The sequence below is a fragment of the Limulus polyphemus genome, unplaced genomic scaffold (genome assembly GCF_000517525.1).
Source record: "Limulus polyphemus unplaced genomic scaffold, Limulus_polyphemus-2.1.2 Scaffold1193, whole genome shotgun sequence".
NCBI classification, from domain to species: domain Eukaryota; kingdom Metazoa; phylum Arthropoda; class Merostomata; order Xiphosura; family Limulidae; genus Limulus; species Limulus polyphemus.
In genome coordinates this window covers 218,233-245,854 of record NW_013666803.1, presented here as the reverse complement: position 1 = coordinate 245,854, position 27,622 = coordinate 218,233, and the positions used below count along the sequence as shown (strand labels likewise).

General features: G+C 33.7%; 1 protein-coding gene across 1 annotated transcript in view; it reads left to right on the top strand.

The window, feature by feature from the left end:
* Positions 1-27,622, top strand: part of LOC106462536 (AT-rich interactive domain-containing protein 3C-like) — a 104,868-nt gene that overhangs the window by 20,350 nt on the left and 56,896 nt on the right. Inside the window, exons 2-3 of the mRNA XM_022389840.1 lie at positions 6,026-6,529; positions 17,127-17,201. Of these exons, the coding sequence (XP_022245548.1) occupies positions 6,026-6,529; positions 17,127-17,201 (579 nt within the window). The remainder of the gene's footprint in view (positions 1-6,025; positions 6,530-17,126; positions 17,202-27,622) is intronic.

Sequence of the window (27,622 nt, the reverse complement as noted above, 5' to 3'; positions counted from 1 at the left end):
AGCAGGCGGCTGTTTGGGAATAAGTGACATTATCTTCATGTTTAGCATGACGTATAAGCTCTTCATACATATACTGGCTATTACGTATTTTTCATGTTAGTCATTTTATGATAATCCCGCCTGTACCACTCGTGTTTGCTTTATATCGTACATCAACAAGCAATGTAATCTGCCAGATGTAATGGTTGAGCTATAAATATACTTTACATTAAGGTGATTATGCATTAATCAGAGTCCAGAAGGTCACTACTGCGTATGAATTGTCTGGTTCTAGATCCTATGAGTTAACCTTCGGGTACTCTGGCTCATACAATATTTTCACTATATACAGATCTACGTACTGCATTCTTCTGAATTTGACCAAACGTACTACACCATAAACCTGAACATCTTTATTTCTTTTTCTCATAGAACATTCACACTTTATCTGTTGTTTTGCTGTAGGACCACTACTCTCCTATACTCCAATGAACTTAGCACTTTTTCTCTGAGACACGCACATGTATTGAAAACGTTTTCATCGAGCAGTTACAAGCATGTGAGAAACTATTCAAAAAACCCCAGATAGAGTACAAAATCTAAAATGAAATAAATGACTCAATATTGAGTAAAGAAATAAATGCAAATTAGCTATACAACTTAGCTACCTATGTTAAGTACGTGGATCAGAGATTTCAACGTTTTAAAGGTACTGCTGTTTAAAGAACTAAAGGAACTGTAAAAACACTGTATCAAAATGAAAGTTGAGTTTGTTACAGAATATTTAAAGATAAACAAAGTAATTAAGATTTGACAGATCTAAAGTTGTATTTATTTTTCAACTTTAATCGGGAGGAAACACGTTGGTTGTCATTCCTTTATATATATATATATATATATACACACTCTTGGCCTAGCTAAGGTGAATCAATAGCAGTATATTTAACCAAGAAACAACATTAATAGCTTTTAAAGAGCTGATTCACATATTTTATTTTACAGACGAGGTGGATTATTCGTAAACACGGGTAATCCCCATATTTACTGTTTTTTACTATATATCTGTCACATAGTTTCACGTTTATCAAAATTTTTAGGTTATCCTTCTGATGCACAGTGTTCACTAAAGCCTCCTCTGACCGATTGTACCATGTATATATCATTATTTGCATTCATACGCTTCCACATCTCCCGCTTTTTTTCTTCTACATTTTTTTCGACACGTTTCATGCCTTTCATGTTCTTCTCTCCAGCACATTTTATCTTCTTTCTTTATTTCTTTCTTACCAAACAATAATATGAATCTCATTACCCGTCTCTTTAACTTATATGACTTAACATTTGTCGAAGGACTTACATTTTGAAGTAAGAAAAACATTTTGTTCGCAATTTCGACAAATTTGTCATCACACATTTGGAACATTAATTTCTATTATTCTTTATTATTTAATTCTTTTATCCTCTCGTCTCTTAAGTACCTTTTTTTCATATTTTTTGGGGCAATTTTTATCTTGATTATTTGATATTCCTGTTCTTATATGCTCTACATATATTTTATATTAAATAGGATTCTAACTCTTCATTTCGTATAAGAATTTAACAGGCCCCCTCACGAGTCAGTGGGGGACATTCTTGTTGAAAAAAACAAAACTACCCAATCCGGTTTTTCTTAATTTGGACTGAAATTTTTTTGACATGTTTATTGGCTAAAAAGAAGGCATTTCCCGCACTCTTAGCGTTGGGGCTGCGAAAAGTAATTTGAAGAGGTAAAGTGACTGAAATCCGTCAGTGCATCATGAGCTTAACAGCTTAGCACAAGAAGCATGGAAGTCTCCAAATGACACGCAGAGGTATTAAGGAACCGTTTAGAACCGCCTTATTGATATTGTGCAGCCGAGTACAATATTATGCCTGTAGCTGCTTTCAAAGTGTCCCTGCCTGCTCATCCTACTGCTGACTATAGTGATGCTTCGACCTTCCCTACCGAATCGCAGGTGAAATCGTTCGTATCTCAATTGAAAGCTAAACATAAAGAGGTGATAGCAGAAGCATAAAAGGTTGGCGGTTGCTTAGTTAATGATGTTGAGAATGTGGCTTTATTGATATATATACTGAATTTACTTCCAGCGGGTAGACCTTAGTACTAGCTAGTATGGACACTTGTCTCGAGAAGATACGTCCAAAACCACCCTCTTTGGGAGCTTCGGGATAGAACTTACTTTTAATATTCAACATATTATAATGTAAATACACCCCTTGGTTCCCGAGAATCATGTTAAGTATAATTTCAAAAACCTATTAAATCTTTTTTTTTTAATTAAAAACTCCGTTGTACTTTTATTTCTAATCAACCTGTACGGGATATTGTGAAACATCGTATTGAAAGTATCTTTATACAGAAATATATGAACTGGGAAAATATACGAAAATTTACATCGCTTTTGACTTTGAAACTTTGATTACTGTGATTTAAATATTATAATGGTGTAATCTTAAAAAATGTTCACATAATAGGCTACCACTTACGGTTATGAAAATCTGATCGATCTTGACAATTTGTGGTTTGAGCATCTGTGTCATAGAAGTGTATAAATAAAATTTTGCGATCAAGGTGTTTCGTATAATCATAAATAACTTGTGATAAAAGCAGATAAACTACACAGATCAGAACTCAAAAATAATAATAATATAGTAAGTTATGTAGCTAATTTTCTATACAGATCTCAGATGTTACGTTAATCTATTGAAGTAAACCACTAGTTTTTATATGTTTTGTAAATGAAATTATTTTCCTTACTTTCTTTAATATTAGTTTGGTTAGAATGGTTAATGTATATATATAAATGTATATTCATTTATTTGTATTAATTTTCTTTTTACATATGTTATGTGGATTATTTTGCATTGTTAGCTTAGTGTGTGGATTCAGGAGTAGCCAAAATCTCCCAACCAGGCAGTATCTCGGGAAAAAGTTTAGGATTAAGGTCGAAAATGTAGATCACATTGAGGGTATCCAACTGTTAAATCACTAAAATTCTTTACCAGTTTGCCCCTGAAGAAGAAAGGTCCACCTTTCGAAAGCGCTCGGGTTATAGGGTTTTTATTCATTTCTATCAAGATTTCTTGAACATACGTGTTTTTCTAACATCATGAATTCTTTGCAGCTGTTCTGTATTAAGCGTTCAATCACGCTATGAGTTATGGACCCTACAAAGACCAAAATTGCAAACTTCTTAATACTGAAATGGTTTTCAGAACGTGAAGTACAGTTACAAAGTAATTTTCATATGAATATATTGAGTGGTAGATTTCATGTTGAGAAATGTGCTTTCTTCAACTGTAGTTAAACCCGATCCATCACCATCGTATACTGTAAACCTGAAAGGTCACCATTTGATATTATAGCATAACATCCTATTACATCAAATCGACCTCTTGCCTTGCAGATGTATCTTCAGAACTTTGTTTTCAAGATTCGAATCTTGAGTAGCTTACTGTGGTAAATGACGAAGGATGTATGTTGCTGGGTCGTTGAATGGTTTGATAAGTAATAAAAATAATTGGAACTAGATTGAAATTATTGACAATTTTACCAACAGTCTTTCGCACAAACTTGCAAACCATTATTGCCTCCATTAAAACAGTTCCAACACACTAACTGTTGGCTCACTTTTTTGTGTTTACATAATAACGAAGTTTCTAGCACTGTGAGCAGGCCCTTGAAAATGATGACCAATGGTCGTTGTAACGCCGTTTTTTTTTGTTGTTGTTGGTGTTGTTACCTCTTTCGCTGGTGTCTTTAACATTATTTAATCAGTTATTAAAATAGACTGTAGTAAGTTTAAACCAGAGCCTGTGATAGCTTAGTGCTATAGGCAAAAATTAAGGTTGCACCCCTACTCACACTGGAGCTTCTCTTGTACAACCCCAATTTATTGGTATTGGGAGGGGGGATCGTCTATAAATATTAATATCTAAAATGGGTTAATGGTTGGAAAAAGAAATTGACCTCAAGTGTGAAACAAGTGTTGAAAAGAAGAATAACGAATATTCCTTTGCTAATACTATTTTTGATTGTTTAACCACCACAAACAAAAAATTTGTAATGCGTGTTCCAAACCGTTCCGTTGTAACTTTTTATCATCTAAACCTTTTTTACGCTTCTAATTTTTACTTACTAACAAAAAACTCAGTTCTTCAAGAAGTTACGGTAATTAGAATTAATAATAACAGTAATCGATATAAATTCAACAAAACACATTGTTGTTTTGGGATGGTTTGGATGGGTTATCAAAAACGTTTACTAATAACATGACAGAAACTTAGTATTAAATTTGTTTGTTGAATTCCACGCAAAAGAACCCCAGGGTTACCATCGCTAGCCGTTCCTAATTTTGAAGTGATAAATTGGAGGGAAGAGAGCTAAACAACAACACCCAACGCAATTCTTGGGTTATTCATTGCCAACCAATAGTGCCATTTACCGTCACATTATATTGCCCCCACAACTGAGAGGGTGAAAATGTTCAGCGATGGGTTTAGATCCCGCAAACCGCAGGGTATGATTTGTGCGTCCTAACAGCATGCCAGGCTTCATGTCGTAACGTCATCGTCCAATCTTGCAAGATGGAAACTGCTTTGGATCGAATGTCTTAAACATATAATTTAGCAATAATTCATTGTAAGCATAATGAGTACATGTGATTATTGGTTTTGTGTGAGATTTTACACACTAATATCTCGGTTCGAAGTGAACACCATTTTCTGTGCTGTTTAATTCGTTAAACGGTTTTAGAAATAACTTCGTGGAAGTTTCATGTTATAAAGTTTTCGGAAAACTGATGAATAAAACTACTTATTCTGTACAGTAAGTTCTGTAATAACTTGTGTTTTCCTGCTAGAATGCAACTGAAATAATGAACTGAAAACATTATGTAATATAAACGGTATTTTTTATTATCCTGTTGACTACCTTAGTTTCTTGGGCCTTAGACTTAAAAAAAGACAGCCATATCCGGTTATCTTTTTTAAAAGGGGAAACTAGAATAAGCTGATGAGCAAGTGGTTGAAAGAAGGTAAAGAAGAGAACTTTTCCTTGTCTATGGTAGGAATACATTTTCAAAATTTCATCGATATTATCTAGCCAGTTTCAACTTTTTTTAAAGCAGCGCTCTTATATAATTACTAAATTGCAGGAAATACTGAATCGGCATCTCAACGAATTCGTTTACTTGCACATGGAGTACAGGACGACTTTAAAAAATACTGTATGCTAATAGTGCACAATTAAACCCATTATAACTTATGCATGGGAGCATTTGGTGAAATATAATGAAACATTTGTTTCTAGTATTTTAAAATTCTAAGTAGTTTTAAGCATTTTTTTAAAGCATGAGTAGTAGAGATAAACTTTTCTCCTGTATGATGTACATGAAAAAACCTATTACTAAAACAAGAACTTTGTTTTATTCGGCCCTAAAATCTAAAGAGTAATTCTTACCTCTTTATATTGGCATGTTATCCTTAAAATATAGTATCTGTAAATTTCAAAATCCTTGGTATTATTATTTGCCCCCCCCCCTCCCCATTGTCTAGTTTTGTGATTAACTTCAAACAAACAATTATTGTTTGGGTTAAGTGTTTAGATTAAATTTAGGCAATAGAAGAAGTAAACTATTTAGTATTAAGCCGAGAAATAAATGTCAGTAATGTAATACTGTGGCAGTTGTAAAAATATATTGTGGTAAGTACAGCTGATGCAAAGAAAAAAATGACACGAGTTCTTCTTTTGTATATCATTTATCCAAACAAAGCTAACGTAGAAGGTGTTTGGTGTAATTTGTTAGGGAGAGGTTGATGATGTTTTGGAAAGAAGAAAAAAGGTAGTTCGATTAGTTGATAATAGCAAAGTAATTTTAAAATTTTTATTCCTATGACTAATTACACATCTTAGATATAGTAACGCTATTTTGGAACTGACGTTTTGGTGTAGTGCATGTATTTCCTGGGCGCTATTTAGATATCGTTGTTTATTTGATCATTGCAGTCCAATCTTGAAGATCTAAACGAATACGAGTATGACTCAGAGGGGGAACAACGAGAAGAGTTTGTAAATACCACAAGTCAAGTAAAAATGGAAGATGTTGGGGATCCTGAAGTTTTTGCTAAACTAAAACGGCAGGAACAGGAAGAGCGGGAAGAAATAGAACGTGAACTAAGGGCTCACAAGGAACGAATACAACGAGAGGCTGTAGCAGCAATTCAAAGACAAGCAACTGTTGCTGCTTCTGCTGGTGTCTTAGGTTTGACAGCTACGCCAACATCTTTAATTACATCCAGTATGTCATCCCCACCCCCAGGCTTTCCGTTGTTTACTCCTCAAATTCACAGCCGCCTTGTTCCAACTACTGTTCTCCCTTCCGTAAGTCCTGGAAGTTCAGCATCCCACTCAACCCCTTCTCCATCTATGAATAATATTGCAGCATCTACGAGTAGCCAAACACAGAGTCAAGACCAAAACAATTATCCCTTCGAAGAACAGTTTGAACAGGTTCGTGCTAAACATATTTCTTATAAATAGCAAACAAGCAAGTGAGACTGTATCATTAGGAAAATTATTTTAAAATATACACCATTAAAAAATACAAATATTAATACTGCTGGTAATTTCGACGGCCATACTGTTTCGATACTATCATGACACAACTATTATTGGTAGGTCATTGCAATCGGTAAAAAAATTACATCTTTAAGTTTTAAATGTAAACATAATAATAACTTTTTTGTTATAGTGGAATTTTTTTTAAAAGAAAGAAGGTCAAAATGTATTTATGGTTCGTTCTTAAGCTGATGTTTTAGTGATAGAAGTGTGATAAAAGTTATAATTTCTAACTTTGTTTCCCTTACATTTTCAGGACCTTGCTTCTCAAGTTAGTTTGTCACAGTCGTAATTCCTATATAGAAAGCGTTTGTACAATATTTAGCTTAAACTTGGGTATATTACATGGAAAAAAATCAATTTAATGTAAAATATTACAGGGCCGTAGGAAGCGGTAAGGCCAGTCATGTATAGCTACAAGTTGCTTCTTTTATTCAATACATTACATTGTGTGTATGCAGTATTTGTAGTTAAAATGATTTAATCTCATAGCATTAAATTATCAGATCCCCTCCCTAGAAATGGCAATGTGACTATGGCTTGACCATTTCAAAAATGCTTCCTACGTCAGTGATTATATTTCTTAACTTTGGATTCATGTATTAGCGAACATTAAGAATTAATTTATCAGAGTTACGTCATAATGTTAGTAAAACTCTGTGAAAGTACCTTACATTTAGATGTTTAAATTTTCTACACCTTTATTTTTCATATCAAAACTTCAAGTTTAACAAAGTTCTTTTGATATAAAGGAATGTATTGGACCGTAGCAGGATTTTGAAACATTTGCTTTTAATGTAATTGCTTTAATCTTTTATATTTTAAAACTTAATTTTCTCTGGTGTGACACTAAAGAATTTTTAATTTTTAAGACAATAAGCCTGTAAGTTAGGATTGTCTGCAAAAACAAGCGTTCTAGTCAAGGTAAATGGGATTTATTTCTTCCTCTCGAATTTAACATTCTATTATATATGCTTCCTTAATTTCACTAATGAGTTCTTGGAATTACTAGTGTAGTACTCTCTATTGATGTGTCCGTGGTTACTTGATTCGCTCCGGCAACAAGAAGACTAGCTTGCTGGTTGGCCAGTTCTTCTGAAAAATAAATTATATTGTGTAATTGATCCGTACCCTAGTTCTGACTTATAAATGACTTAAATACTATTGATAATAATTAAATTTCATTTACTTAATCTAGATACAAATATACTTGGGTAAAAGGCTTCATCGGCACTATGTATTGCAAATATGAACATATTCTGCCTTGTCAGTGAAGGTTTTTAGATTTCTAATTTAATTTCACTGTCATTTTTCTTGTCATTGTTTCCATATTTTCATCTTTCCTCTTCTCTTCAACAGACGAATACTGGGCCAAGGCATTTTTTTTTTTTTTTTGTCGAAGAGAATTTCATTCGTTTTCTTGCTTTATAGGAGCAGATCCGTTCAACACACGATCTGTTAAAATGGAGGATAGAAAAATGTTGGTTACTGTGACTAAAATACAGGTAGCTATCCCACTTGGTGTTACGTTCAAATAGACTACTTCATGTTTCAAAATAACTGCCTAAAAGGACTCTCATTATTATAACCTTTGAAATTGGCCATAATTCTTATGAGGTCAAATCATGATCGAAGCTCCTGGTAGCGCGTAAGATAAATTGTTGTCGGGAGTGACGACTTGCTTGTATTGTCATTGAATGTTACCTTACATCTGCTGTTTCTCGACTTTGGTGTGTGAGCCATTTTGGCTTATTCTATGTTGTTATATGATGATAATTTATTTCGCGTGAGATAACGTAGCCGTGCTTCTTAGCATCCTTTCAACTAATTGTGTCATAGGCTGAAGATGCTCAGTGAGTTTCGTTACAAGAACACATCTTTATTGAGGATACCAGTGCGGATCTTCGTAGGTTATTATCTTTTTATAGCAGCTCACTGCAAAGCCTTCTTGCAAATTTTAAGTTTCTTGAGTTACAGAAAGTTTATAAAATCTTGATGGAACGAAGTGGCGACAATTGCTTGTTAAAAATGAATGACAAAACTTAAATTTTCTACGTAGTCTGTGTATAAGTGACTTAGCAGCAAACCCTAGCAATGGATGTGTAGATATTCGTTTATTAACATTTTCCAAGCAACCTTCGTATTGGCTGTATTATCTATTAACAGTTGTGTGGATACTCATTTATTAACACTTCTCAAGCAGCCTTCATATTATCTGACGTAACAAAAAATACTTTTGATGGTCACAGCTCAATGATGATGTTTCAACATTGAACTGCTGTGTAAGTTGTAGCGTGTTATGATTCGTCAGTGCTGGGGAATAAATAAAAGAGTATCTAATGAGTGATTACCATACAATTGGTTAGTCCCTTATTAAGAATATGACTTCAGTCATCAGATTGTACAGAGCGGCAAGAAGCTTTCTTAATTACAACACTGATCTTCTGCTAGTCCTCTCAACGTTAAGAACGTTTTTCTCTAGTTAGTTATGCCAGTGAATTTTGTACATTGAGTGCATAAGGCCTTTCACTGTCTGTTCTGGAGTGAGACTTAATTGCTGCTACTATAGTAGTAGAAGTCAAAATAGGGATAGCATGAGGACACTGTAGCAGGACGTGTAGGGTAAAAGTTTAATAGTCTTATAACCAACACGTGATACCTATTCAGTGGAAACATACTTAAACAAAATTTTAATTGTTTTACCATCCTACATTTAGACATGGTTTGTTTTTTCAAATTCTGAGAAAATTTCAATATTGCAATCAATAAGCATACAGTTATAGAGAGATCTAGCCCTTCCAAATGATACTTTAACACATCAATGAAAGTATCAAGCCCAAACATTTCATTGTTAACTCCAAGCTTATGTGTAATAATAGAAATTCCAGAAATAGCAATAGTAAAAGAAATGTTCTGCGTAAAAAAAATCGATAATCTTATATTAATTAGGATTTATCTCTGTTACAAAAACTAAATACTGTGGACAGATAATTTTCAATAATATTGCGGCTGATAGTAGTGATAGTAAGTTAAGCCATGTTTGTGTACATCATAAGTAATAATACAACTCATTGAATTTTGTATGCTTCAGACACCACATCCAACCTATATACTATTGCCAAAAAATTGCTATTTAGGATATTGACCATTCGTTATAATAAGAACTTATGAGTTAAAGTACAGAATAATATATATCAACCACACTATATCAGCTTTATCAAGTGCGAACGAGTCTTTCACCCAATACTAGGGCTCATCGGGTCAGCTATGATGACCCTATGACAGTTGTTTTGTATTCTCAAGCATTTAATTCAAAATTTTGACACTGGTAAAATAAGCTGTTAGTTAATCGATCAATTTAAAACATGTTACCAATGATTTTAGTATTGAGATCTTTATCTTTTACTAAACTATACTGCAACAACTTATCACTTAGGCTAGTAGTTCTAAAAGTAACATCATCACGATACAAATAAATAATTCAGTTTATCATATTATTTTTATGTATAGACTAAACATTATAAAGATATATTTGTTTTGATATTATTCAATTCAAACCTTGTTGATATCATTATAAACTATATTTTGATAACAATGTTGGCTAAGAGGCAATAACTTATGTTTCACTCAACATTACTGTTTTATTCATAAATTGGGTGCAGGTTAGCCTTTTAGTAGAACTGTATATTTTTAAAGCTGGCTTCGAATCCGGATGATAACACAAAATATTTTCCACACTTTAAGAGTGACAGTCAATCACCTAGCGTGGATGGTGGGTGATAGGGTGCTGTTGACTGTCAACATTCCTTTTGGTTAATAGTTCAAAATTAGGGGTAGCAGCATATAGTCTTATCAGCTTTACCATAGATGCGAAATACGAATACGTTGTAGATTTAAAGGCAGCTAGATCTGTTAATAGTAGGACAGGTACTCATTTGAAAAATTGTATCACAGTGAATAAAAATTGTACACAAATTAAAAAGCTTTTCACAAATATACATATTTACTTTAAAATACGCAGTGACCAAACTTGGCGAACATAACTAATATTTCCTCATAGTTATCGGATGTGTTACGTTGATTAAGAATTTGTCGATACTTGATTTCATTAGAAAGGCAGCTAGGCATAATGGCTTGTACAGACAATATAAACTGAAAGTCTGGCCCTCCAGTGGTATAGTGGTATGTTTGCGGACTTACAACGCTAGAAACCAGGTTTCGATACCAGTGGTGGGCAGTGCACAGATAGCCCTTTGTGTAGATTTGTGCTTAATTACAAACAAACAAGCCTGAAAGTCTGTGCTGTTCGCTAAAAGAGCTATGGTGTAACATATACAAGTATCACAACAAAAACCGTTTACCGCTTAAAATGTGTTATGCTTGTACTTTACTCTGACTAAATATTTCCAAATGTCAGGAAACTAAGGAAGTTTTTTTTGGAGGGGGGATTGTTTTTTTATTCCTTACCAACACATTCTAATACATCGTTAGTTTCATTTACTCACTAATTTTATTTCCAAATGAAGGTGAAGTTCTAGAATGTCTATAGTTTCTATCGTAGTTTTCTTTCTTTTTTTAATCAGATATGAAAATAAGAAACTTAAACTGATTTCTTAAATAGTTAAAGGTAAAAATAATTTTATATTAGAAAGTTTATGGAGCTTTAAATATCTCTTTAACCTTGTTTGGTGCAGTTAAGCGAAATACTAGCTGAATACCCGTTCAAAGCATTGAGAAGACATAGGGGCCCTCAGGTGACAGAGTGGAGTCAGTCACGAACGCCTACTCCACTACGTCATTCCCGTTGGGGGCTTAAAAGTATATGCTAGGTTTGGTGACAATCGGTCTGGCGGTTTGCTAGTTATAAGCAGATAAAACGCATTGTAACGATATTGGGTTCCAAAAGTTAACATGGGGAGAGAGTCATTTCCTGAGAGAACCTAAGGATACATGCTAGGTTTGTTGACAATCGGTATGTCAGTTCATCAGTTACAAACGGATAAACACACAGACGTTTGTCAAATAATGGTTTAGATGATAATCATTCAGAATGATGAATATTTTTTAAAATCAATAGCTTTATGATTTTTTCTACGATATTCACTTCCTTTGTTCCGTATTGTCGTTTTGTGTTTTTGTTACTTATACTGAGTTTTTATTTTTTAGATTTTATACAATGCTTATAGTGTTCTTAAAAATAGTGAACTTATGAAATATCTTTAAAATATTAGATTTTACACAACACTAAGATCTTGAAAGATTTTTCCAAAAAGCAAACTTCTATTAATGATATCTTATGAAAGCACACTTCCAGTTATGATATTTTAGATATGGTTTTCTACGATTTGCGGTAGATAGAGGTGTGGGAGATAACTTTAGCTTTTTTACTGAAATGTCAAGTTTACATTAGTTACACGTAGGTTTACGTAGCTAAAAGTACATATGAGTGGGGTTTTGTATTTACTTTGGGATTTAACTACTTTTAATATTCGTAGATGTAACATGGTTTCATAGGCTTGTGTTTACTGGTGCTTATGGTTATAGTCTGTTCTATTTTTGTTTTAGATAGCTTTAATGTTGGGTGTGTTTACTTACGCTAATCATATTATAATGCTATGCGTATATACATATATATCTTCGGGAAAAAACAAATCGTTTTACCGATACATTTATAATGTCAGTCCATCGGATTCAAACTAAAAGTAGCAATCATGCTACTCCGAAAAGACAAGCTTTATAATTGGATTATGTTTGTTTGTTTGTTTTGAATTTCGCGCAAAGCTACACGAGGGCTATCTGCACTAGCCGTTCCTAATATAGCAGTGCAAGACTAGAGGGAAGGCAGCTAGTCATCACCACCAACTCTTGGGCTACTATTTTACCAACGAATAGTGGGATTGACCGTCACATTATAACGCCCCCACAGCTGAAAGGGCGAGCATGTTTCGTGTGACGGGGATTCGAACACGCGACCCTCAGATTGGGAATCGAACGCCCTAACCACCTGGCCATGCCGGGCCCATTGGATCGTGAAACTTCGTGAAAGTAAAATGTTATTGTAGGTTAAAGTCAAAGCTCACAATGAGTTACCTGTGTTATGTTCATAGCAGGGAATCGAACTCCGAATTTTAGCGTTATAAGTCCATAACTAACTTACCACTGACCCTCTGGGTGCCACCAAACATGCTCGCCTTTCAGCCGTGGGGGCGTTATAATGTGACGGTCAATCCCACTATTCGTTGGTAAAAGAGTAGCCCAAGAGTTGGCGGTGGGTGGTGATGACTAGCTGCCTTCCCTCTAGTCTTACACTGCTAAGTTAGGGACGACTAGCGCAGATAGCCCGCGTGTAGCTTTGTGCGAAATTCAAAACAAACAAACAAACAAACCCTCTGGGTGACTTGAAATTAGGAAACATACATGGTAAATATATACTCTTGAGTTGCGTTATATACAGAAATACATTTTGATGGCTTTGAGGATAATTTATTTGTATATTGAGCTTCGCTTAAAGCTACCCGAGGCCTACTTGCGCTAGCCGTTTCTAATTGGGCAGATTGCGAGTCAAGCGCCCTACACACCAGCCCATGTCAGGCCCTTTGAAAATAAAATTGTAAAAAGATTTCTATTTTCACCAGCTAAGATATATAGGTAATAAAATAAAATATATATGTATATATTGAAAATATTAATAACTATAAGCTCCATCAGTACATAACTTACAAGTTCATGTGCTTATTCCAAAGTTATCGGTTGAATATCTTATTTAAATGAACAGATTTTCTAACAAGGAGAAATTAAAAACAACTAATTATTTTTTGTATATTTGTGTATTTTAATTGCCGAATCAAAATAATAGGAAGGTTCTAAATTATCAACTCGGTAAAAATAGAATTAATCAGGATACTCTGCTTTTTTTTTCACATACGCTACTCCAGAATTTGACTGCGTCGAGGTTAAACTGGAAGAGACACTCGGTAAATTATTAGTTGCTAGAAAACCCTGATGCCAACCAAAGTTCGTCCAAATATAGACAGGTTAGGCTCGTATTCCACCCTGGATGAAAATTAATTGGAATTGAGCCATATATTTCTGGCAGTGATTCACTGAAGCGAATTAAGTTTCTTACATGTTTAGGCGGGACTTGATAATCAAATACGGTAGATGTAGTGTAGCTTTATATGTTGGAATTACTTCTGTAAACGTTGCGAGTTTTATTTGGATCAAAATGTTATAATTTGTTTAATACCTCTGATTGTTCGTACAGTATATGCCTAACGTGCTGGATTTTTAGAGAGATTGGTAGTAACATTTCAAAGCTGTACTGAGTTGATTTTAGATCATTTTTCTCACCTTATAGAATTAAGTACACTGTGAAATCCTGTGTGATTGTTTATTTCTTCGCTTTGTCCTGTATATCTGAAAACAAATGTCACAGCAAACTTAGATTGACAGCTCCGCTTTATGTGAGTGCCTATGTAAATCTTGTCCTACAAGTTAACGCGTAAGTAAAAGAATTGCCTTATAAATCACGGTTACCTGTTATCTTCGTGTAAAATGCTAAGACTTGGCACTTAGGTGTTTGGTAGCGCAAAAAATTGCCAGTTCTTTTTTAAACGATATTGTGTGAATGCTTTCATACTATTGTCATTTTTCAAATTGTGAATATTTTAAAGATTTCACACCTACATGATAAACTACGTTTAGCCCATCGCATAAAAAATCTTAACACTCGGAGTCATTGAGAAGGATTAAGTTCATTAAACAAAGTTCTGATCCTAAATTGTGATTATTCAATCGATCTATTCAGATATGTTTATGAATGCGCTTTTACTTAATAAAACATTAGAAAATCACATAATAAAGTATGTAAATAATACATACTCCTATGTGTATAAATAAGACTATGCAACGGTTTAAAAAATTAAAAGCTATATTTACTTTTTTGTCTTAGATTATAAATTCGTTCTTTTCATTTTCTTTAGTCAGAACGCAAGTGTATTTTGAAAGAATACTTTATCCTTCTGTAAACCACAAGACAAGTGATCGAGAGATCATGTGATGCCTCGAGCCCTCCTGATGACGTATTTCCTGGCAGTGTAAAAACCTCCTACCGGTCTTATGACTACATCTTCTCACTTTCAAATAACAATGATAATTTGATTTAAGGCTGCTTCGCGATTATTGTGACAGTTTTCTTCATACAAAAAATTGATTCTCGATTGTCAAATCTCGAATGACTTGACATTTTGACTGTCCTCACTTCACATAGCTTTGACATTGTATGATAAACCCAGAAAAGGAGTATTGAAACGTTGACAATGAAGATAAATTAGTACGATTGGTAAAGTGTCAACAAAAAATGGTTTTAATGAGAGCAATATTGGACTCAACGTTTTCATTTGTTAACAAACGAAAAGTATTGTTTTGTTTGTGTATTTTATAATTTTCGCGCGAAGCTATACAAAAAATCTAGTTGGGTATAATCAGATCTACTTTTGAGCTTTTAAACTAGAATGAAGGCAGATAGTCAACAACACCCAACGCCAACTCGTTCACTAATCTTGTTTCAAGAAAAAGTGAGGTTTGACCGTTACACTTACAGCCCCAGGATGCTGTGAGGTTTGACCGTTACACTTACAGCCCCAGGATGCTGTGAGGTTTGACCGTTACACTTACAGCCCCAGGATGCTGAGCGTGTTTTAGAGGAAATGCGCCGCGAACCCTAAATTATCGGATTCACAGCCCGGGCATACTGTCCACTGGGCCACTCATGGCTAACAAACAGTATAATACACATATTTAGAATACCAACAGCACAAACAGTTTTTATATACACGCGAAATTATCGCCAATATTTGACAACAGTTATGTTGACTGCAACAAATGCCTACATACTTTTTTACACTATAAATGTATAAGTTTAAAAAGGATAAATTAAAACGTAAGCAGGGATAAGAAATGTATTCACAGTTGGCAGATGAGTTTTCTTGTGAAAAAATGTTTGGGTTACATTGATTAATCTAAATGAGAGCTTGATGTCAAATTTTTAGATGTGACAGTAATTTTAGTTTTGTTTCCACCATATTTAATAAGTACTGCGCTTGATACTACTTGGTAAGCATGTAATGTAATCCATGGGTAGGGAACATTTAAAGGAATTACTGATAACATACATAGATCAGAACTCAAAAGTAAGCCAGTAAATAGTGTAGGTAATTTAATATACTGGTCTAACTATGAGTATGTAATGTGATGAAACAAAATCTTATAATGATTAGAATTCAGTGATTCATGAGATGGATACCCTCTATGTTATTGGTAATTTCGGTCAATACCATGAAACCACACAAGGTTGGGCTTAGCAAGTTTAAGTTATAGTTCTAAATCCATGAACTGATCTAAAAATCTAAAGTAATTGTCATAGTAAAAAAATGTATTCATATATATATAATGAATAAATTAATATATATATATTAAACATTTTAACCAAAACTGTTAATAAAATTAACGTTAAAGAAAGAAGGAATTTAACTTTACTTACAAGACAAATATACACTAGTTGTTCGTTTCATGTATTGTCACTGCTTTCCTGTTCCCAGAAAAGTATTTTGATAAACATGTACTTTGATGAGAAAACGATATTCACGAGAGTTTTTTTTTCTCACTTCTTTATTAGTTTTGCCCCCTTTGGCTCAGTGTTAAGTCTGAGATCTTTTCACTCTGAAAATCGGGTTTCAATACATGCGATGGGTAAAGCTCATGCAATCCATTGTTAGCTTTATGCTTAACAACAAACCAAACAAATTTATTAGTTTTGAAAAATTAGGTTTCAGTTTTGCTGATTCTTCTGCATTTTCTTGATATGTGTCTGGATATCCAGAGGATAAAACTCCTTTTATGACATTGCTTGTAGGAACGAAGCATATAGTATTATGTCCGAAAATGATATGCAGTTTCGATGATAACAAAAAACAAAGCAAATTTTGTGATGAGTTTTGTAATTAGATGAACGACTGCTGGTATCTTATGCCAACTGTCTGTTTCTTTTCTTCATTACTGAATTTTTGCATCAATGCTAGAAAAGCAAGTGGGACAATTATATAAACAATCTTCTAAATATGATGTGAATCCTTGTGCTTAAGTATTTTTCTTATGGACTTCTTATCACTATGGAATAGCTATTCTGAGCAGCTGTGTAAGTTCAGTGTTTTATTAGGTGCACCATGAGGAAAGAAGGTTTAATTTTTTCGAGTAATTGTAGTTTGTTCATAAGGCTGGTTTTCCATTCGATTCCCCATCTGAATGTTATACTCAAGTCAACCAATATTGAATGTTTTGCCATTTTTCATTGTACAATGCTTTGAGGTTTTTAGCATGTTTTAATTGTCTTTTACTATCTTTTTTGTATGTACTTTATATATATGCATATGTGAAATCATGGAAAAACAGAAAGTATTAAACGTTTTTTTTTCCCCCTTGTTCTGAAAAGAAACCATTCAATGGAAGTACCTTAGGGACAAGAATTGATCGGGAAAAGAATTCGGAAGCACTCGGGTCTGCTTCGGTAAGTTATATTTTGTTGAATATTTATTTCCATTTGTTTGAATGTAATGGCAATAAATCTCATTTGTTGCAGTATATTATTATCCCTTTGAAGCGAATTTTATTGATATAATTTTATTCATCAATGTGCTAGTTCATTTGGCTAAAATGTCAAAATTTGGACTTATAACATTTAGAAAGCGTTAATATGTTTCAAACTCTGATCCTTTTTACATCGATGAACATTATACTATCAATATCATCCTAAACTTATTGCCTTAGAGGATACATTCTTCTCAGGTGTGATTCAGTTGAGGCACGTTTTCAGAACACAAAGATTCATTAGTTAACACAACATAAAAGTGGCATAAAAATTAGGTTCATTCGTATTGAATAGTTTACAAAATGTCCTTTTGGTTTTAAATTTGTAGAGTTCTTGACTCTTTGCGTATTACGTAAACGTTGAACTTTCTCATTATAAGGTACCTGAATGTTTGAAATATAACTCAAATAATGAAACAAACAAATTCTTTATATCTACTAAACACTAATCCACATTAGCCATGAACTTTCAATTACATTTCAGTGAAGTTAAGAGTAGTAAATTCCCGTTATTTGGTTTTAAAATGTTATTTTGACATTTTTATAGAATATCAGCTTGAAATTTATGGCAAACTATATGGTTTCAATGTTTAATCCTAGAATTACTTATGGCCTACTTTTATTTTTAATCACATTTTTCTAAACTCTTTATATGCACCAAATCGTTTGTGGGTCCATGATTTTGTTGGATAAAAATGTCCTATTCACTTATGAGTGATTCAAAAAAGTAAATAAAAATACCATTAATATTGCAATTAATCCCATTAATTACTTTGAGTAATTTTTCTTATCGATTGTTTAAAAAGGCTGAAACTTAAAATTACTCATTATAATGCAAATGTTTGGATCTCACATGTAATGAACGGTGTATAAAAGAAGTCGGTATTTATTAACTAGTATGTGTGTGTGAGAGACACGTGACTGGAATTCATGTTCTTTGTTTTCACAACGTAAAGTGCTCAAGTTCAATAAAACATGGTTATCTGAAACGTCAAATTGTTGATTCAACAGCTTCTCTTTCAACCCTTCTTATTCTCCTCTTCACCTCACCATCAGATCATCCAGCAGGGCTTTTTCTTCCTACTCCTAGGTCGTTTCCCTTGAATACTTTATTCTAGTACCTCCTTTATCACTCATCTCCTCAAACAATGTATCTCACTCATATCTTTTGCCCTTTCCTGATTTTTCCCATCAGTGTTCTATTTTTCACAATTTCGAGCATCTCTTCATTACTCATCTGTTCAGTCCAGCTGATTAAAGATGGCAATTTGCTTTCATTCATTTCTATTTGTGATACTGACATTACAGTTTTTGTTTAAACGCACCACAGGTGTCGGATCCAGATTTTAGCGAATAAGCCTTCAAGCTTTCCGCTGATCCAATATGGGGGGGGGCGGACATAACAGAAAAAATAAATAAATTTCCTGTAATTTTCTATTGTTTTTGTTTTCTTATGAACAACTGAAAGTTCTGGTGAACTCCATACATGTAGAAGTTATAAATATATTTTATTCTCCTTACATGTAGGAGTTAAAAATAAAAATTTATTATTTAGATGCACTTTCATTCAAATAAACCTTAGGACACAATTTGTTGTTGGCAGCCAAAACTTTTTAGTAATGCTCTATTTAGTTTACTTCAGTTGTGCTGGTAATGAGTCATGCATGGACTGATGCAAGCAAGTATTTGTTTCTTTATGTAAATACAAGTCAATTGCAGTCAACACTCAACCGGCAGCCGTAAAGCCTCCACTCGTGTCACTGTTTAAGGAAAATTCATGCAAGTACATAAGTAATTGCTTGGCAGTACGTTGTTGCTATAAAGCGCTGTCATATGTTCGAAGATAAGTACATCTTTCTTTTTCAAAATTATTGAGTTATGGTAAGCATGAAATTATGCCTATTATTGTTTTACTTGTTAAAGTTGTCAAGACGCTGTATAGGGAAATAATAGCAAACACCATGTTCATACGCCAACCCAAAATGGGCAGTAATTTGGGGAATCGAATTGCAAAAACCCATCGTTTTCACAAACGACTGTAGGAAGTCCCTTAGAGATGCATTATGAGAAAATTCCAAGGTCTTCACCAATCAACGTAGGAAGTAGATTAGGGAGTTATGGTGGAAGAAACTCGTAGTCTTTTATCAGCTGATTTAGGCTGCAACTGAGGCAGTTATGGTGGTAAGACTCATAGTTTTCAGGGCTGATTTAGGCAGTAGCTCAGGGAGATCTTTACTCTAAGTCTTTACTCAATTTGGCAAAATTCTTATATTCAGTTAACTTGCTAACTCGGTTATGTTATAATATTTAGATTCAATTTCACTTGCATCAACAATTTCATATTTTGATATATTGATTTGATAAGTTGTTTATTCCTGAGATTAAATAATAAAATTAACCTTAGCAGCTTTAATAGATTCCTGTTTTTATGAGTACTGTTAAGTTCAGTATGAAATCGATTAATACATAATATTTTTTACCTTATTCTGTTTTGTTTTTATTCTGAGCAATGATGTTGATGAGCTCTTACGCCCTTAAGAGAAAATAAAAATGATTTAAATAACTTAAGTGACTAATCTATGTCTTTATTGGCTTAAATTTTATGGCTTAAATGTTAGCCCCATCTATTAAACGTTTCTGGCAGACTCGTATTTATAGTCTAAAACAATCGATACTCTTTAACTTCCAGAAATGTTTAGGCTGTTGAAAGGAAAGAAGTAAATTATTGTTCTAATTGAGTTTTACAGTATGTTATCTTTGACATGATCGGTTTCTAAAGGATGTCATCCTAATGTGATTCTAGTTCTATATCAATAGTTATGGAATTTATATGTTGTCAAACATTTCAGTGTTTAGTAATAATACAGACGGCTGGGTCCGTTATATTAAAAAAAAATTGAATGTGCAAAGCAGCAAGTCACGTGACGACAACCACAGCCGAGATAAAAAGTATGGAACAGCATGCAAAGAACTACATTTTGACATCATTTGGCATTCGTAGGCAGTGTGATGCAACCAAAATTTATCGCTTTTAGGAAGGGTATGTAACAACCGCTTACGACAGAAGATATTCATACACTCAGATAATTAAGATCGGGGATTTAGAATTTTCAACACGTGTTTAAAATAATGTCGTTATTGTGGTAAGCAAAAAACACAAAACCATGAACACAAAAGCCAATGACAAAAGCAATCTACGTGCTTCAGATAACAGCACGCATCAAAACCTGGAAAACACAAGTGACGTGTACACAATCTGCTTCCATGACACATCGGTTCAACGGTCGCATCCCTCAAACAACTAGAGAATGAAATGAATATTCATAATATTCCATGCAATGGCATGCCAGACGCAGTGTCTTTGGATTTTTTTTTTGCGATCGGACTGTTGAAACAGGAATTGGGAAACCTTTGTCCCCGTACACTAGATGGATAATGGAAAGAAACAATGAGAAGAGGTGTGCTTCGAACATGACGACCTTTCAACGAAGCTTTTTGCTATAGAAACTAAGCAGGGCTATTGTCAAGCCACGCGGTCGTCAGATAGAGCATGACTGGGGAAATGGCGATATTAATATAACGACGTGGTGAGGCCTTGAAATCGTTTTACCATAACGTACTCAATCTGTGTCCTATATTACTTGTGCATACCACAATTACTTCATGAAACAGCATGTTCTGTAATATAGCTTAACAAGCAGTTTTGACTTAAAATATAAACAACTAATACGGTTTTTAAAACCGATGAGTTTGGTTGCAAATTATTATAACCACAAGTTCAAAAAAAGTTATTCAACAGTTTTCAGTTGCCATTTTGTATCAAAATATGTGTGGTTTGTATTAAAAGAAAGAACACATCTTGCGGATAATTTAAACAAGTACGTCGATATTGAAAATTTATGGATCTCTAATGTAAGAAATGATCATTTCAGAAAACTGAGTCATTTTACTATTAGAACCACATGTGTTGAGTTTTATGTAGCAAGTGTAGATAGTTTTGGCGTTTCCATCAGGTAAACTGTGAAATTTATCTACTGTTAATGAAAAAATAAATAGATATTTGTAACTAAACTGATGTACAATTTAATTTTCATAATAGTTTTATTATTGTATATTAAAAATATCTTATTTCTACCCGAATAATTTTGATAGTTCCTCCGTAAGGGCAAAAACAATTAGTTACTACGTTAAAACATATGCGACCAAAAGTAAAGTTTTATGATGGGTTTTTTAATGAATTTTTGTTTAACAGAGACAACTTTTATTTTGAAATGGCCTAATATATTTAATTGATTGTTATTAATAACGAAGGTTTTATTTGTTTCTGACTATAGCGCTATCAGAGTTTGAAAATATTCCAATAAGGTGTTTTGTCTAAAAACGTATTCATTTTATTAAGAGGATAGGCGTGACTCTGTGGTTAGCGTGCCTGGGCGGTAAATTTGATGTTTCTTTTTCTTTTTGTTTTTCATTTACATGTTCCTACCTGGTTCAGATTTTTATTCGGTCAGAAGTGAAAGGCTGAAATAGCTACACATGTGTTTAACAAATTTAACAAAATAATAATAACATGCTTTATCAATATTGAGGTCAACGGTTAACAACAATACCAACAGCAAAAAAATACTCACTGCCAAAACTACAGTTGGCTCTGAGACTTTAGTTATTTGCCTTTATTTGAAGTGATGTCCATAAAATATCTGTTGATTCTATTTCAAGCTGGAACATCTGGCAAAATGCGAATGTTTGCACAGTTAGTATGGGGGGGGGGGGTGATGGAAATGATGTCTGCTTCTTGCTTCTGTCTGACCCTATTAGAGGTCGTCGGTAATAGCCGTTGGAAGCCATTACATCGTTACTATGTTAATTGTTATTAGAATATGCATGCACAATCCACCATTTAAATAGAATGTTGGCATATAAATCTTTTTATTCAGAAGTCGTTATCGTCAGTTGAAAAAACATCAGGGTCGCAGTTGACTGTGTGCACTTGAAGATTATTTTCAATTAATGATGATCATACCTGATCTTTTTAATTTGAAAATTATACCATTGATAGCTCCATAAATAACTATTATGCTTTCTTGAAAGAAGTAACTGCAGTAAATGAAGAATATTAGCAGTTTGATCATCATGCTCATAATGATGCGAACGAGAGAGCTTTTATTTCAATACTTCATAAAGAAAAAAAAAATAGCTCGATAAAATTCACTAATGAAAAACAAAACTGGTCAGTAATGCCTTAGAAATTAGGAGTTCGAAATTAGAATACTTCACTTTCCAGTCTTTTATCGCATGAAGTTTCTTGAAAGTGTTACAGACTATCTATATCTAGATCAGTGGTTCTCAAACTAGGGGAGGCGCATATCCTGGGGGGCGTAAGAAGATTCAAGAAAAAGTTACAACAAAAAATATTTACTGCAATGAACAATAGTCAGTAAAAGCATGTTCAACCATAATCAATGTTTCTTTGGGGGGGGGCGAAGGGACCCATGATCTAAAAAATTTGAGAACCTAGATGGTAGTCATGCATTGAATGCTATTACAATATTCAAAATCATCATTATTTTTAAGAAATAGTAAATGATGTTTGTTTGTAGTTAAGCACAAAGCTACACAGTGGGCTATCTGTGCTCTGCCCAGCACGGGTATCGAAACCCGGTTTCTAGTGTTGTAAGTCCACAAACATACAGCTGTGCCACTGGAGGGCAGTAAATGATGTAGGTACCAATGGATGAAGTGTTCGTTACGTTTTTTACAATTACAACCACCTCATGCTACTAGTCTGTATGAGCTTGCTGTGCTTTTTTATAATTCGTTAATCCGCTTTTTTGTGTGTGATGTACCATCTTTCTGCCTATCTTTGTGTTAGTCTATGGATTACTTTTCTGCCTATTCTTGTGAGTGTTTATAGCGCGCTCATTTATCTATCTTCGTGTGTCTGTTTATATGATAATCGTCCTTCATCTGGTCATTTAGGTAACCCGAACTTGTTACTTTGTATTAATAGAATTCTCATCTGTTTTATCTATAGCTGCTTGTCGGGCCTGGAATGGCCTCGTGGTTAGGGCACTGGACTCGCAATCTGCGGGTCGCGGGTTCGAATCTTCGTTCCACCAAACATGTTCGCCCTTTCAGCCGTTATAATGTTACAGTCAATCCTACTATTCGTTGGTAAAAGTGTAGAACAAGAGTTGGCGGTGGGTGGTGATGCCTAGCTGCCTTCCCTCTAGTTTTTCACCGTTAAATTAGGGAGGGCTAGCGCAAATTACCCTCGTGTAGCTTCGCGCGAAATTCAAAACAAACCAAATGTATAGCTACCTACCTGTACATATTTCTCGATCCCTTGTTTTCTGTTTTATATAACACTCACCTGTCTGTATACGGGTCTCTTGGTATTGGATCTATCTTTCCATTTCTGTTTATATATTTCTTTTCTCTGTGTGTCTGTGTATATAACACTGTCTATGTATATTATTATATAACTTTAATTTGTCTGTACCTGTCACTTATTAGGCTTATTTATACAGTATTGGTTTTTGCTTATGTAACACTCATACATGTCTGTGCATTTGTATGTTAGTTACTTAATACATCTTTACATGTTTATTTAAATCTACATAACACAAATGTGTATGATGTATCTCTTTCTGTATTTGTGTAACATATCTGTGTTGTATATATCTTTTACATAAGACATATTTGTATATGTCTTTTTATGTAAAATACAATTGTATAAAACTAATTATACTTACATCTTTATATTGGCCTTCCCGTGGTCTGTTTTGTAACATTCATTTGTCAGCATTTTTGTAGCTCTTTTTTGTTGTTGTTGTTTTTTCTTTTCTGTTTATCTCTGTGTTTACATAATCCACGTAGCTATATCTAAATAACAGTTTTAATTTCTTGATGTATTTGTTTAATTCTTGTGAGAAAAATTTAATTGCAGCGGTGTCAAAATGTAAAATATGTATAGATTTTTCTAACTAGTGTTTAATGTATACACTTTTATTGCGTTCAATCTTGAACGAACCGTTTGTGTATTTATTGATGCTTGTTATATTTCAGTGCATTGAATATAAGTACGTATGTGTACGTGTAGAAAAAGAAAACTTAGTGCTGTAACATTTTCTATTAGATTTTGATTAAAGGTCCCCTTATTTTCTTCCATGAGCAAGTTCAATGTATATTGAACTTTAATTGTAACGGTTACTTGATAATCAGTCCAACCATGTTGAAACAAGATAAAAACGTACTGCATTACATTATTTTAGATACCTGTTGTATGAAAGAAAGCAAACGCTCAAAACCACGGATTACACATTTAAGGGCTATTTTTAATTCGAATTGCTATAATGGCTAGGCTAATAACATGCATATTAAACTACTGGCTTAAAACACTTGCCTTCCGATAAACATGCTAACGTACTTGAGATAATTTTCAATTAATCCAGTTGATTCGAATTCTTCCTCGTGATTTAGTGGGCAGTGAACAAGTGAATGTTCTATATCAGTGAACGTCTAATTAAAACAAAATCTTAGTATATTTAGATTATAAAAATTGTAGCAGCATCACATTCAGATGATGCCATTAATCTGAGGCCCTAGTCTGCCTCCTGATTTAGACATTCACCAGGGAGAGAGTGAGTGAGTGAGTTGGAGGGGGGGGGGGTCTATTTTCCATAGACGACGTTATGTACTATAGTTTCTGGTTTCTACGAGACTATAAACCTTGTTTTTATTATAACTTTTCTTGGACCCCAGTACTACTACCTCAAGTGTATGGCACATATGGAGCGTTCGTTTTAAAATTTATTATCATTGCTATTTCTTTACGTTCACGTCTTGGCAGTGCTTAACAATTTCATGGAAGTTCGCCAATACCGAACTTCAGATTTATTAACTAGCGTGAAAATTTGCATATAAGCATCAGCTCTTGGTGAGCTTGTGGCGTATTTAATGATTTACCGTGTGTTGAAATCTTTTCCTGTACTATCCAGTGTATAGTTATCAGTTTATCTACTTCTGCATTTGCATCTTTTATGTTTTATACATTCACGTATCGAAAACGAAATCTTTCAATTTCCAGTTATGTTGTTGTTATTTTCTTTATAATTTGTTCGAGGCTTTAGTAACTGGATTTTGTTAAATTATATGAAACTCTTCCAGAGGTGAGTGTATTCAAGGCGTGACATATTTTCTCAGCTCATTCCGTGTAAACAGTCGACGTGTGAGCATGTTAAATATATATGATAATATTTTCATAACAATATGTCCTTATATATACGAAATTTCCAATGTTTCCTCAAAGTTAAGGAAATGGCTAAGAGTAATAAACAAAGAATTTTACATCATGAGAACACTGCTTAATTTTTCTTTGAAGGGGGCTATACCTCTAGTTCTTAAGGGTAAATTCACTCCAGGATAATGATAAAAGTGAGTTATATGGATGATTTGTTTTTACTTTATAGGTTTTTGGAGATACAGTTTTGCATAGTAGCGTTAGAAAATACAGGATAGTACTCCTGTTTGTGACAGTTTATTTCATTAACAACAAACTAGCCACAATATGAATGTTCTGCCAATGTTTATAACATGTGCCCCATCCCTCTTCCCAAATTAATTGATGCATTTGTCAGTCTTGAAGATGTGATGTTTGGCTTTTATGTCCTGTAATGCCGTCTCCGTTTTTTTCTTGTTTTTTTTTTGTACAAATGTAAATGTAGTTTGAAGTAGACAGTTTCGACTAGGACCATATAATAATTATTTCTTTTTTTATGACCAATTTCTGCTTGTGCTCTTTGTTTTTGAGACTTTTTTGCTCATTTTGTTTGGGTGTAATTAGATATATTCTCTGTAAGCTACTGCCTGTCTATGGCAGTCGCGTCCTATTTGAAGAACTCTATATGGCACAACAAAAATAGATCGGTAAAAGTCCCCCCCCCCAACGTTACTGTAGACGTAGAGTGGAGCACATTGTCTTTCTATCTAGGTGTGAATGTGCAATATGTGGAAGGAATCTCACTAAACAGAAAAGAAACAAATACATGCATTATTTTTTTAATTTAAGTTGTTGTTTTTTTCTATTAATCTGTTTCCTGATTAGATGAAAAAAAAAAAGCATAGTGTGAAACTGCAGGTTTAGACTTCACTTAAACTAATGTAAATAAGCTATCCTGAAAATTTTAAAAGACCGATATTTAGAAAGGCTTTCAGATAGGTGTGTGTGTGTGTGTGTGTGTTTGTTGTTGTTGTATATCACAAACAGAATATTTGGGGCCGTATCAGTAATTTTCTTAAAAACGCAGCTCTTTTAGTGGAGTCTTATCAATAACAAACAATGACTCTCTTCTGATAGACGTGAATGTAGTTCACGTTTCAGGAATTATCGGATAGTTTTGACTACTAGTAACAAGAAAACTAGTTTTGTCAGCACATGGTTCAAATAAAGTTATAGCAGAAACGTACAAGTTATAAAAAATGACAACCAATCAAGAAATTGGAAATAAATACAAAAAACATACTATAAATAGTTTAGATATAAGAATAAGCTGTTCAAAAGTGCTACAAACTACGAGAGAAAAAAAGAAAGGATGAATTTTGTATTGAAGCTTTTTGTTTGGCATCTTGAAATTTTAGTGCGTATTTAGCTTTGTTGAATTCAACAGTTTCGAAATGATTCGCTATTCGAAAGTTCGAATAATTATAGAGAAGGAGGCTAATATTTGTATCGTTTTTGTTGACTGATATATCCCACGTCAACAACCTGTGGGAAACTCAATTTCTGCGAAAATCCAAGTTTGCCCGAGGCTAAATACGGACGGTCAGCAACAACCGTGACCTCGACCTCATTGAATAGATTGTAATCAAACAACTTTAGTGTATATTCTCGAACCAGTTCGTTCTTCTAAGGTATTCATTTTCTTCACTTCTGTTATTTACAACACTAGCACGAGAGTAAAGTTTGTAAAATTTTCGTGGGTGTTGAAATACATTTCAGGATCCATGAACAATAACGATATTATCAAATCTTATTTTTTCGCACTACCGACGACAAAAGCTTTATTTTTTTTGTGTGTGTAAGTGAAAAGCTATACAATGGGCTAACTGCGCTGTGCCAACCCAAATTTTTTGGCATCTAAGCCCTCAGGCCTACTACTGACTCACTGGGATCAAAATTCATTGTTAAGAACATAAGATTGTTGAAAGTTGTTTGGTAATCGAAATGAAAGTTTTTGTTGTGTATATATATATATACATTCGATGACGAGGAACCCACTTTGAGACTAATAATGGCTGGAGACGGCTTGAATGGGTAATGAAGAAAAACTTTAATATAAG